The 12188-nt window shown below is 38.8% G+C and overlaps 1 protein-coding gene and 1 non-coding gene across 4 annotated transcripts in view; both read right to left on the bottom strand.

Annotated features, from left to right (window-relative positions):
* Positions 1–12188, bottom strand: part of RASGRF2 (Ras protein specific guanine nucleotide releasing factor 2) — a 301469-nt gene that overhangs the window by 120728 nt on the left and 168553 nt on the right. For all 3 annotated transcript variants that reach the window (XM_037801641.1, XM_037801642.1, XM_037801643.1), the window contains 3 exons: positions 9394–9476; positions 5119–5367; positions 4100–4488 (listed from right to left, as the gene is read on the bottom strand). In XM_037801641.1, the coding sequence (XP_037657569.1) occupies positions 4100–4488; positions 5119–5367; positions 9394–9476 (721 nt within the window). The remainder of the gene's footprint in view (positions 1–4099; positions 4489–5118; positions 5368–9393; positions 9477–12188) is intronic.
* On the bottom strand, positions 8160–8271 carry LOC119508611. The gene has a single exon (XR_005211514.1). It is a non-coding gene; the product is annotated as a U5 spliceosomal RNA (small nuclear RNA).

The following is a 12188-nucleotide window of genomic DNA, read 5'->3' as shown; positions in this document are numbered from 1 at the left end:
AAGTTAAGTCTCTGATTCCTTTGCTTTATCTACTCAGAAAAACAGTAAAAGAGCTCCCTATACCCCAGGCTTAATTCTAAGCTTTCTGCTCAGTATTTCCTTTTACAAGAATCCAAAGAATATATTGTTCTTGTCTCAATAGCAAGAAAAGATGTGCCTGAACAACTGACCTATTCTTGGCTCTCAATCTGAATCATGTAGTTGTTGTATTCCTGTCATTACCCTGTCTGCTGGGAAGCTGAGAACCAAAGTCGAGAAACTGCAGAGTATCACACAGGACTCCTTTGTTTACTAACCATATCCTTGGCCTCACGTAATTTTTCTTCCATTTTTTCCCTTGGCCTGATTTACTTACCTATTTTATTGTTAATCCAGTTGTTCAATACGTCTCTTTGAACTACCACCTGAAATACTTTTAAGAATAACATGAGAAATAAATATATTAAAAGAAATTAAAAGACATACAGAAAAGGAAAAGAAATAAAGAAGCAAAGAAGTTGTTGAGTACAAAGTATGAGGAGAAGATAAGGGAGGCCCACGGTAAAAATGAGAAATAGAGGGGACACATTAGTGGTGGATGTGAGTAGGAAAAGTGAGGGGCAGAAGAACTGATATCTCAAGGTTGGTTTTAAGGGGCTTCATCAAGTGCCCTGCGCCCCACCTGGATATGACCCTGGAACTTCTCCTTCACCCAGATGGGAGGAGCTTTGCAGTTAACAGTGACTAAAACTGCAAAATGACACATCTAGCCATGAGCCATTTGGATAAACTAGCTATGGTGGTTTGAAGGTGCATGTACACCAGAAAAACATGTTCTTAAATCTAATCCATTCCTGTGAACCCATTGTAAGTAGGACCCTTTAATGAGGTTACTTCAGTTAAGGTGTGACCCACCCCAGTCAGGACGGGTCTTAATCCTATTACTGGAGTCCTTTATAAGTGGAATGAAATTCAGACAGATGGACAGAAAGTCACAGGAAGCAAAAGCTGAACCCGGAAGAGAAGTGAGAGGCCAGGCGAAGCCACCATGAGCATTGCCATGTGACAGAGGAGCTCAAGACCAAGGATCACCAGCAACCAACCCCAGGATGCCAGTCTTCAGGAAGAAAGCATTGCCTTGATGATATTTTGATTTGGACTTTTTTCCTAGCCTCAAAACTGTAAGCTACTAAATTCCCATTGTTTAAGCCAATCCATTGCATGGTATTTGCTTGAGCAGCCAAGGAAACTAAGCCACTAGCCATTGAAAAATCTAACTGTAAATCATTTGTTTGGGGCCAATTCAGTGAGAAACAGAAACATTAAGCACTGAACTTCACCTAATTCTCTAACGTGAAAGAGAATCTAATATTTTGGCCACAGCTTTGTGCAGAGGCTTTCTCCATCTGCTCCCCAGGTCACATATAATAGATCCGCCATATGACACAGCTCACCAGCTACAACCAGCTGTGACCACAATAATCCCACCTCCATTCAGCATCTGCGCTGACAGGTCTTTGCAGCCTTCATCAGTGTCCTTCCCTAGGAGCTTGACCCAGTCCCTGCTAATTTATCTTGGCCTTTCTGAGTCCAACCTTCTTCTAGCTTATTGCTCCAGGAAAAAAACTACTGATTCCTACCACAGCAATCACACCTCAGTCCCAGACGGTAGCCCAAGCAGGTTTTATGACACCACACTGAACATCACTGAGCCATCGCTAGATACTCTGGACTCAGGCCAAGAAGACCCAGAACTAGGGAACTTGGTGAACAACGTGGAACAATTAAAGTGGAATAATTAATTATGGTGGGAAATGGACAGCTTGATGGGGGCCCTCTACAGCTAGGATACATATTTAGACTGTAATGCAGAAAGGAATAGATTTTGTTTTTGAATTTCTATTAAAGAAAAAAAAACCTAATTCATTCTACTAGGCATGAACTAATTAAAATGCAATCTCCAGGAAATTACAAAAAAAAGAAGAGAGATTCTGAAGGAGTTTTTTTTTTTTTTTTTTTAAATAAAGTTTATCCAATGCTAGCAAGCCCTTAGAAGACTAGCAGGGTCTTTTCTAGGGGGCTGCCCCTGGCTTCAAAAGTGGGCAAAGGCTGTCCCTTCAGAAACAACGATATCTCCTGCTCTTAGAAATGGCTCTAACCCCTGGGGGTTTCCTCTAGCCCTTCCTCTTATGTCCTCATCGCCCAGGAGGTCACCCATCTCCTCCATCCAGCCTAATTCCCCATTTTTCTTGACCCATGCCAAATGACACTTCCAAGTCTGCTCAAACAGATATGATCTCCCCTCTTTTCACCTTCCACAGCACTCTGTACCTCTTGTACCAGAGTCCTCCTGCTCTTATCATTGTGCTTATCCACATAGCTAGATTATAAGGGGTGAGGACACCATCTTATTTACCTTTATGGCCTCTAGCACTGAGCAAATATCCTCCACAGAGAAGATAAGATGGTCATTCAATGTCTCCTGAACAGACATAGTGATGTTCCCATCCCAGGCCCAGGATCATCAAGCCAAAGTCTCCGAGCCACAGATGTCTGACGCTGAAATGCTGGTCTCTAAATCCCTCCTACCTCAAAATAACGTGTGAATCTAGGCTGATCTCCAGCTTTCTCCTCTCCTATTTACCTCAATCCAATAAGGGGGAGGAAAGAAAGTCCCATATTCTGGCAAACTACTGTACTTCACAGGCCACCCTGTCCTGGATGGGAGGTTTGAGATATGCTGCTCTAAATAGTCCCCTTCACAGAAGTCCCTAGAATCGAACCCCAGATGCACTTGTCAGCTTGTGCGTGCCTCATTATTCCTGAAAAGAATCCATTATGATTCTGCTGAAGCTTGTTGTTCTAATGACTTTTCAATTATCTTCCCCCTTTCCTCCTCCATGGTTGCTAACTTGTCAATTTAAAGAATTTCTCATTAAATAGGGTGCTACTTTTGATGATGACAACCACTCCAGTTAAAATTCCATTAAGACCTTCACTCAGGAAGCCTATTCAAATGATCTGATCTAGAAAGTACATGGAAACTTCAAGGGGGTAGAAAAGCAAGGATTTATGCTTTGATCTGGGTGACCCTCCTTGAAATGAGGACACTTTGTCTGACTGTTGTCCAATTTTGATTATGTTCTCAACACAGTAAAAACAAACAAAAAAGGGTGCTTGCTAATGTGGCTATGAAACCTTTTTTATTTTCATCACAGTACCAAGAGATTTTAAAAGCAACTGGGATTATCTCTTCCAACTACACACTGTATGGAGCTGAGAAAAGTGATGTGCTAAAGGACCCTTGATTAGTTCACTGGGCATTTTACTTGATTCACTCAGTTAACACAAATTTACCACCTTCCAGGCACTGGCCGAGGCACTGAGGATAGAGAGGTGGACAGACAGACTAGATTGCTGATCTTGTGAGCGCACATGGGAAAAGACTATCAAAGCAGATGACAGCAGGTGCCAAGGCCCTGAGACAGGAATGGCTGTGGTATTCTCAAGAAACAACATGACTGGAATTGACAAGATAAGGGAGCACAGCAGGAAAGGGGTGGGGAGGGAGACGAGCTCCAAGTCCCTCTGAAGGGAGAATGTACTTTATTCTAAATGCGATTCTTAGAATTTAAGCAGAAAACCCTATGATTGGATCCATGTTTTTAAAAGCCATTCTGGCTGTGGTATAGAGAATGAAACACCAAACTGAACTTGCACAGCAGGATTAAATGATTTTCCTGCCTATATTTCTGTTGCAATGTGGAGTGTTGCCTCGGTAAGCAAACGAAGAAATCATCTTAAGACTTCCACAGCTCACCTCTATGCTAAGTATCACACAAGTTTCTTTACCCAACCAGCCCTTCCCGAGTTCCAAGAAGAATCTCCCAGTAATGCCGCTCAAATTTGCTATTCCTCAGTGCTGAACTGAAGCTAACCTTGCTCTTTGTCCTACAAGGGCTAGTGGGAACTATGGGGATTTTCTCTTCTAACTAGCCATTTCATTTATTCTACTGTCTATGCAGAAGTAGAAAAGTCATTTAAAAAGTGAACCAGGGCTCCAGAGGAATGGTGGGAAAGCAGGTGGTCAGCAAGATGGGGTGTGGCAACTGGATAATACCTCTTTGAACACTTCGTTTTAGCTTGTTACACAGATCCACGCGAGGGTTGTCTATATTCTCTTCTACAGATCCCGGGCTTTGCTCTGGAGAAGAAAGGCCTCTGCTAAGATCCAATGGTGCTTTACCAGTGTGGGGCGGTGGGGATGCTGCAGGGCTATGGGAGGTGGTGGGGCTGCTGGACGCCGAGGAAGTGGTCAGGTCCAAGGCTCCCATTCTTGAGTTCAAGGGAGAAGTCAAGGACAGCTTTCTGGCCCTCACAGGGGAGGATGTTCTAGACACAGCCAGCGGCGGTGGGGAAGAAAATTTGCGACACAGACGTGGGGATTTTCCATCCACCAAATGTTCACCTCTGTTGTTCTGGCTGGTAGCAAAAAACAATTCCAAGGACCTAAAAGTGAGAAAAAAAAAACTTATTAACAGATTGTAGCCAAGTGGAAATGATTTCCCCTCTGTCATTCAAGAATGTGCTCCTTACACATTTAAAGGTCACAATATCACTGCATTTCTATTGCTGGATTTTCCTCAGTCTAAATGCTACATGTACACCACGCTCTTGCTAAAAAATCCCAAGACACTGTTTTAGACATTGTCTAATCCCTTGCTACTAAACCGAGGCCAGAAGAACAGCAGCCTTGGAATCTTCCAGGAGGTTGTTAGAAATGCAGGTCCCACTCCAGACCTAAAAAGTCAGAACTTAGAATTTAAAAAGTCCCCCAGGTGATTTTTATGCATATTAAAGTTTGAAAAGCACTGTTTAATAAGTTGTAAAAACAAAACAAAACAAAAAAAAAGGAAAACAAACCTAAAGCAATAGAGCTAGCTTCCAAATAATCACAGAGCAAGCAAAGGCCACTTGGAGACCTCAGGCTTTCCAGCTTCTTCTCTGGGGAACTATCCGTGATCTCAACTTACCATCCCGCTCTTGAGGCCACGATAAGTCCAAAGGCAAACCAAGACCCCAGAAGTGCTCCTGTGCATGGCGACAGGACATTTAACGACAGGCAAATCCAGCGCGTACCTGACAGGGATGGAGGTGAAAGGCCTCTTGTAGATGTCCGAGAGCTTCGCCAGCACCACAGCTGCAGTGGTGAAAATGCGATAGGTGTGCAGAAAAGTGTTGAGGAAATCGATACTAAGAAACCGCAGGTCTGTCAGCCGTTCCAAGAGGCGCTCCACGCTGGCGTAACGAATCTGGGGCACTTTGCAGGAGTTGAGGGTTTTACTGAAGCAGATATCAGTGTCATCTTTGTGCAGACGGGCATCAGATCTAGACACAAAGCAGGAGCAGGCAACAAAACCCAGGATGAGGCATCCTCTTCAATCACTGAGTATGTCTTACTTGTAAACAAACTCTTATGTGTGGGCTTTCCATTGCATTTTATTAGTGCTGGATATATACATATACATATACATTTATTTATATTGCATATATACATACAACAAGGAAGGACTATAAAAAATCAGGCAAGCCATTAAAATTTAGGAATGTCAGAATTAATTTTGGAGGTAATAATGGTTTGTTTCACTCAATGATTCCTTCTCTTTAGGTCAATCACTTTTTTCATTAGGGAAATGAAGTCAAAAGTCCTATAGTATATTCAGTGAGGAAAGAGCATTGTTTATGCCCTTAAATCAGAATATAGAAGTGAGCTAAAAAGTAATGGATGAAATACCTTCTTGAGAATCCCCTAGAACAGGTACCCACCACTGCCACCCTGAAATATTCTTTATGACTCTTTAAAACCACCCATTTGGCTGTTCCCAACCCATCAGCCACCTTGAGGCACCCTCTCCAGGTGGACAACTGAACTGGGTAGAAGATTGACGCAGCAGCTGAGCGATCCTCTGGCTGTCTGCTCAAAGGCCACAGCCTTCAGAGCACACTGTTACAGAGGGCAAAAGAGGACCGCAAAGAGGAAAAGCTTGTAAGCAGAGGCTGAAGCCAAGTGGGGCTCAAAGAAATGTGCAGCCTTCACTAGGACCACCTATAGCCTTCACTTTCTCTTCTGAGATCCCCTGTTCACCCTCACTGCAGCATCTCAGAACAGGAATCAATCATGTGAATCCTGGATTTCATCACTCCGTTAAAGGAATCACTCCAGGGCCAGTGATTTTCAGTGAGGCCGCTGCTTGCTAAGAACCAGTGGCTTATTGTGGTGCCCCTTAAGTAGCCTTTTCAGCCCTTTGAGGGATTTCAAATTATATATTTATTTTCCTTAGGGTAAAAAGGAATCAACAGCTTTCTTAGCTTGCTCTAGGATACTTCTCACTCCAAAGTATGCTCAGTGCAGATGGAAATATTTCATTTGCAGGCCTGAAAGAGCATTTTAAATGGGTAGCTTACCCCTGCCAAAGAACTAGGGGTAGACTGTTAGTTTTTGTCACACTGCTGATTTTAGAAATAGACAAATGCTTCTGAGATTCTCGAAGATAGTGTGGCTCTCCCTGCAACTTAATTTTTCTGGTTTGCAACTTTCTCATTTGTAAAATGATCTTGGACAATTTTACGAATCTATCATCTGTCCAGAAGATGGCCAAATAAGGTAATCCATCACTTTTTTCACCCACCATATTCCCTCTAGAAATCTCTAATTTCTAAGAAAGTCAAGGTAAAATACAATTAAAAGCAAACAAACCTTAGTCTACATACATAAAATGTAAAACACTATTGGACACCATTGAAAGAGATATTTTCACCTAATAAATGTTATGAATTTGCACCCTAATCATAATTTTGAGCTATGCATCTTTGACTATAGTTTGATCAAAACACTAGGAGAAAAAAATACGTTGCAACCAATATGAAATTAAAATAAAACTAATTACACTGCTGTCCTTAAAAATTGTGATTGCATTTTCATTTTAAATAAAGAAAAGAAATTAAATATTATGAAATTATTTAATTTTCTTTTATTCCACTGAACAGGATATCATTTTATTTCCTAAGGGACTTTAAAGAAAGACAATGTGTTTCTTAAGCCTCCTATGATAATAGCAACTCCTTTTTGTTAAACATTTAAAAGCAGCCTTGAGACATTAAACCCAAATCATCTATGATAATTAGTAAGTTTTAAAAGGAAGAGAGTGCTTTGCAAAGTGGTAGTATGTCAGATACAAGACATAATTAAGATGGCATATTTTTTCTTTTAACCCTGCAAAATGTAGTCATTTTTTTCATGGTTTTCATGGTATGTAGGCAGAGAGATGTACAGGGAGGCAGGAATACAGAATTCAGGGTGGGATGGGGCCATAGAAGGGGGGCATGGGATAGGTCAGAGATTGCAAAACTATACTCTTTGCTCTGAATGAGGAAAACCAGGCTCAATGAGTCTGGGAAAAACAGAAAGCAGAAATCTATGAAACTTTACACTGTCGTGGGAATACATGTTCTCTAGTGTAGAAGGGCATCAAAACATGCGTGACGCTAACAGGAAATCTTACAGCCTGTGATACAGGATTCTGTCCTAGCAGGAGGGAGTCCCTACTCACTGAAGGGTCCTCTCCGTGTACGTGAAGGCAGGAAGAGTCTTGCTCTGTATGCAAGGTAGCTACACACAAGAGAGTGGACACGGACACTGATGAAACTGCCCACATACGGGAGTTTTGGGGCACTAATGATGCATTTGGGTGCTAACCTTAACTGGTCAAAGCACTAACTAAAGTTTATATTAGTATTAATTTTTAAAGTGCAGCAAAATATATGTATGGTGGGAGTGTAGCTGCCTTCTGGTTTAGGGGCTTCTAACTTGACTACACTGTCCGATGTGCACATTCTAATTCTAAAGCAGTTTGGACCTTTTGACTGTCTAACCTTCAAGAAAGTACTTCAAAAAATAAAAATTGTATGTATTTATAAATCATTTTGTGAAATATTAAAATGAAAATCCTATGGTCGCATATAAATAGGAAAATGCTATCCTGATGATGTGAATACAAAAATTAAGCCATAATTCAAAGCTTTTGACTTAATATTTCATGTTTCTTTTTAAACTTAACATCATACATTTTAAACTAATCTGGTTTAAAAAAAAGTCTATACTAAACTAAAAACCTAGATAACAGAATGCCAAAGGAATTCTTGCCCTACAGTTTTTGTTTTTGTTCTTGCTTTTCACGGAAATCTTTAGTAAAAGGTAAAAGGTTTATTCAATCTGAAAAGAAACCAGAGTATGCCCTAGAGTTTAAAGATGATCCTACCCACAATGTTTTAAAATTTGACAAATAATTTAAAATACTATCATTCTTTTATAATTTATATTTTTTGGTAGTAATTATGGCATTAGTATTTTGTACTCTGCCTTCATCTGGGATGATAATTAAGTTATAAAACTTGTATCATTGGAATGATGCTAATTGTAGTTAATACTTAGCAGAAGAAGAAAGCCATCTTTCTACAGTTAATGTTACTTAATGCCTCAAGCACAGTTTAGTCTTCAAAATATTCAAAGTCATACACAGCCATGGAAGAGAAATGTTTTCTTAGTTCTATATAATTTTTTGAAAGACATAACAGAACTTAAAAATAGACATGCTGCTTTAGAATTTGAAATGTAAATAACCAAGAAAACAAGAGCAATGAACAACATGGTAAGCTTCAAAATACTCCAAGAACCATTTCTTAATTTGAAAACAAAAAATATTTAAAGGCAAGAGCATTAGTACAGGGATCTCTGGCACATAATTATTGATTTAACTTCTCTTTTTAAACTGTAGTTTCCCAGCTGATCATTTTTAAAGATAATATTTTCTTTGTTAACAAAACACATATAGAGCAGGATACAGCCCTATGCAAACAGCCCCCAGTGCAAATCCATGTATAGGTAGTGGCTAGCCAGTCCCATGGCAAAGCCCAGTCAATTCATGTTGGTATCTTCAAATTGGAAAGGGATCTCTACAGGCAAATTCATGGTAATACAATTCATACCCACTGGGAAGACGGTAATTGAGCCTGCTATCCTTCATCCACCCTCTGACCCTCCACATATCTGACAGTTACTATTTTACATTTTTTAATATTGAACTTGAAAAAGTTTGATAGGCATTTGTCCAGAGTGACAGCATTTTTAGCAGTATGAAAAATATGATTTATCCATGCTATGAGTCAACAAGGTAAACTGTGAATCTGAAAAACCGTTTCGACGGCCTTATTTATAATGTCATAACACAAATCATGTTACTGTAAAGAAACATATTCTAAATAAGAGCCTACTGAAGCAATATTTTCTTCATATATTTACATTCTCTATCAATTTGATCTTGATTAAAATGTAAGGGAAAGGATTATTACACTTACTTAATCATATGTGGCACAGTAACTTTGGAATTCTCTTCAAACACTATAGTCATTAAACCATTACACCGTATATTGTCCACACACTGTGAAAATGAAGATAGACAACAATTACAACCCACATGAAAGCCCAGGCAGGACATATATTCTGCAACTGTTGATAGACATAAAAATAAGTGAATTTCTCATCCCTGTTGCCCCACCAAAAAACTGCAGGTAAACATTACACATTGAAGAACAGATTCAATACACAGATATAAAAATCGTGCACCAATCAAATACCTGGTAATAACTGTGGCAAATACCTGAGGATAATGCCAGGGCTATATTTTCCAGGAATGTGTTTCCCAAGGATTCAGACCACAAAATGCACAATATCACAATTCTCGGGCAGCCCCAGAACTACTTGAGAGGTTTATACCTTCACCTTTCAATGACTATTGTCCCTGCATATTTATTCTCTGCCACTAGGGGGTAGTACAGAGTGGTCAGATTAGAAATTATGTCTTTCCTGGATGGAATCAATCTTCTATCTCACTTGTAAACTCTGCGCCTGCTTCTCAGGTGCTTTTGACAATATATTCCCACAATTTATTAGTTCCTCTAGCAGTTTCTATTGCTACCATGTTGAATGTGGCATGTAACTTCTGTTTCTGGAACTCATAAAACCCTGTATCATCTTTTTCTCTTTTTAAAGAAGACAATTAAGGAAACTGCTAATTTTCTGTCCTCCTTATTTATTCACATGCCTTATTATTTAAAAATTTCCCTTTGCAATTATTTTGGTTAGAAGAGTCTACTTTGAATTATACACATTTCCTTTGAACAAAACAGAAAAAATTTTTAAAAAATCAAAACTTCTTTTTTTTTAAATTACAAATTACTTCTAGTCATTAGGATACCAAGTATGCTTTGTGATTACAATTAAATGGTGGTAAGAAGCTGATTGCTAAGTGACCTTGGACAGGTTCTGAACTTAGAATCTCTCTTAAACCCCAATTTCTAATAAAGTAGTGACTAAGCATGTAAGAAACTTTTGATCACTGGCATTCCAGGACTATTCAGTCTAACTGTATAGCAGCCAATGTCATACTTGATTTTCCTTAAAATTTGTTTTCCTCACACCTCATGCCTTTATTTCAACAACTGTATTTCAGGTATAGAGGATCTAGGCTTCTGGGAATAAAGTTGGATATTTCAAAGTTCCCATCAACACATTTTCTTAAACTAGAACTTCTGGAAATTATTTAGAATTATCTTTTATATATGGATATTATGATCATCTAGCTTTGAATTTGGTTTTGTGGGTTTATATGTGAATTTGTGGATTACAAAAACACATAAAATAAGGCACAAGTAAATTTAAGTGAGAAAAATACAGAAGAGGTGGATAAAGATTGAGAATTGATTAAGATAAAGCTGGAAATCAAGCCAGCACATATACTTTATATTAAGAAGTCCCAAAAACTTGCTTTAGGTGGGCCTCAAAATTAGATGGGAAAAGACGGAGAGGACTCTGCACTCCACATTCACCTCAGGCTAATCTTCTTGCTAGGAGGGCTAAACTCCAAAGGAGAACACCAGCCAATGCAGAGCCAATTTGTAAAGATTGTGAAAGGTGTTTTTTGTAGTAGTTTGTTTGTTTTTGCTAGCTCCTGGCACTCAAGGAAATCTCCATCATATCACTAGCTAGATACAAACTTACCAGACATTCTAGGGACTAAATCTCAGAATTGACACTTTAAAAATATTAAAATTAACAGTATGCAATATAAGATTATAAGACATAGAAACAAGAAATGATGGCCCATCTATAGGAACAAGATAAAAAACCAGAAACCATCAATGAAGAAGACCAGACTTTGGGCATACTAGACAAAGATTCTAAAAATGATCCTCAATATGCTCAAGGAGATTAAGAAAATGCAGAGAAAGAGTTACAGGATATTGGGAAAACAATAAATGAACAATATGAGCATCTAAATACAGAGAGAGAAATTTTTAAAAAGAACCAAATAGAAGCACTGGAATTGAAGACCACAATAACTGAAATGAAAAATACGCTAGATGGCTTCAGTAGCAGTGGATTGGAGCTGGCAGAACAAATTATCAGTGATTTCAAAGACAAGACAATCGAAATGATTCAGGAGGAGGAGTAGAGGAAAAATGAATTTTAAAAAAGTAAACAAAGACTAAGAGACCTGTGGGACACCAACAAACATACAATATATATACTATGGGGATCCCAAAAGGAGAAGAAAGAGAGAAAGGAGGCAGAAGGAATATTCAAAGAAATAATGACAGAAAATTTCCCAAATTAAACAAAAGACATAAATATGCACAGACAAGGAGAAAATTCTGAAAGCTGCAAGAGAAAAGCAACATGGTCCCAATAAGATTAAGTGCCAATTTTTCATCAGAAACCATGGATCCTCAGCTTTTATTTATCTGGGATGTCTTAATCTCTCCCTCGTTTTTGAAAGACAATCTCACTTGCATGGATTCTGTTCAAATATCTAGGAATAAATTTAACCAAGGATATAAAGGATTCATACACAGAAAACTACAAAACATTGCTAAAAGAAATCAAGGAAGACCTAAATAAATGGAAGGACATTTCATGTTCATGGATTGGAAGACTAAATAACACTAAGATGTCAATTCTATCCAAAGTGATTTATAGATTCCACACAATACCAATCAAAATTCCAATAGCCTTCTTTGCAGAAATGGAAAAGTGAATCATCAATTTTATTGGGAAGGGTAAGGGGCCTCCAACAGACAAAACCATGTTTTAA

The sequence above is a fragment of the Choloepus didactylus genome, chromosome 13 (assembly GCF_015220235.1).
Source record: "Choloepus didactylus isolate mChoDid1 chromosome 13, mChoDid1.pri, whole genome shotgun sequence".
Classification (NCBI taxonomy): Eukaryota; Metazoa; Chordata; class Mammalia; order Pilosa; family Megalonychidae; genus Choloepus; species Choloepus didactylus.
The sequence above is the reverse complement of the archived record's forward strand: the minus strand, read 5'-3'. Positions and strand labels throughout refer to the sequence as shown.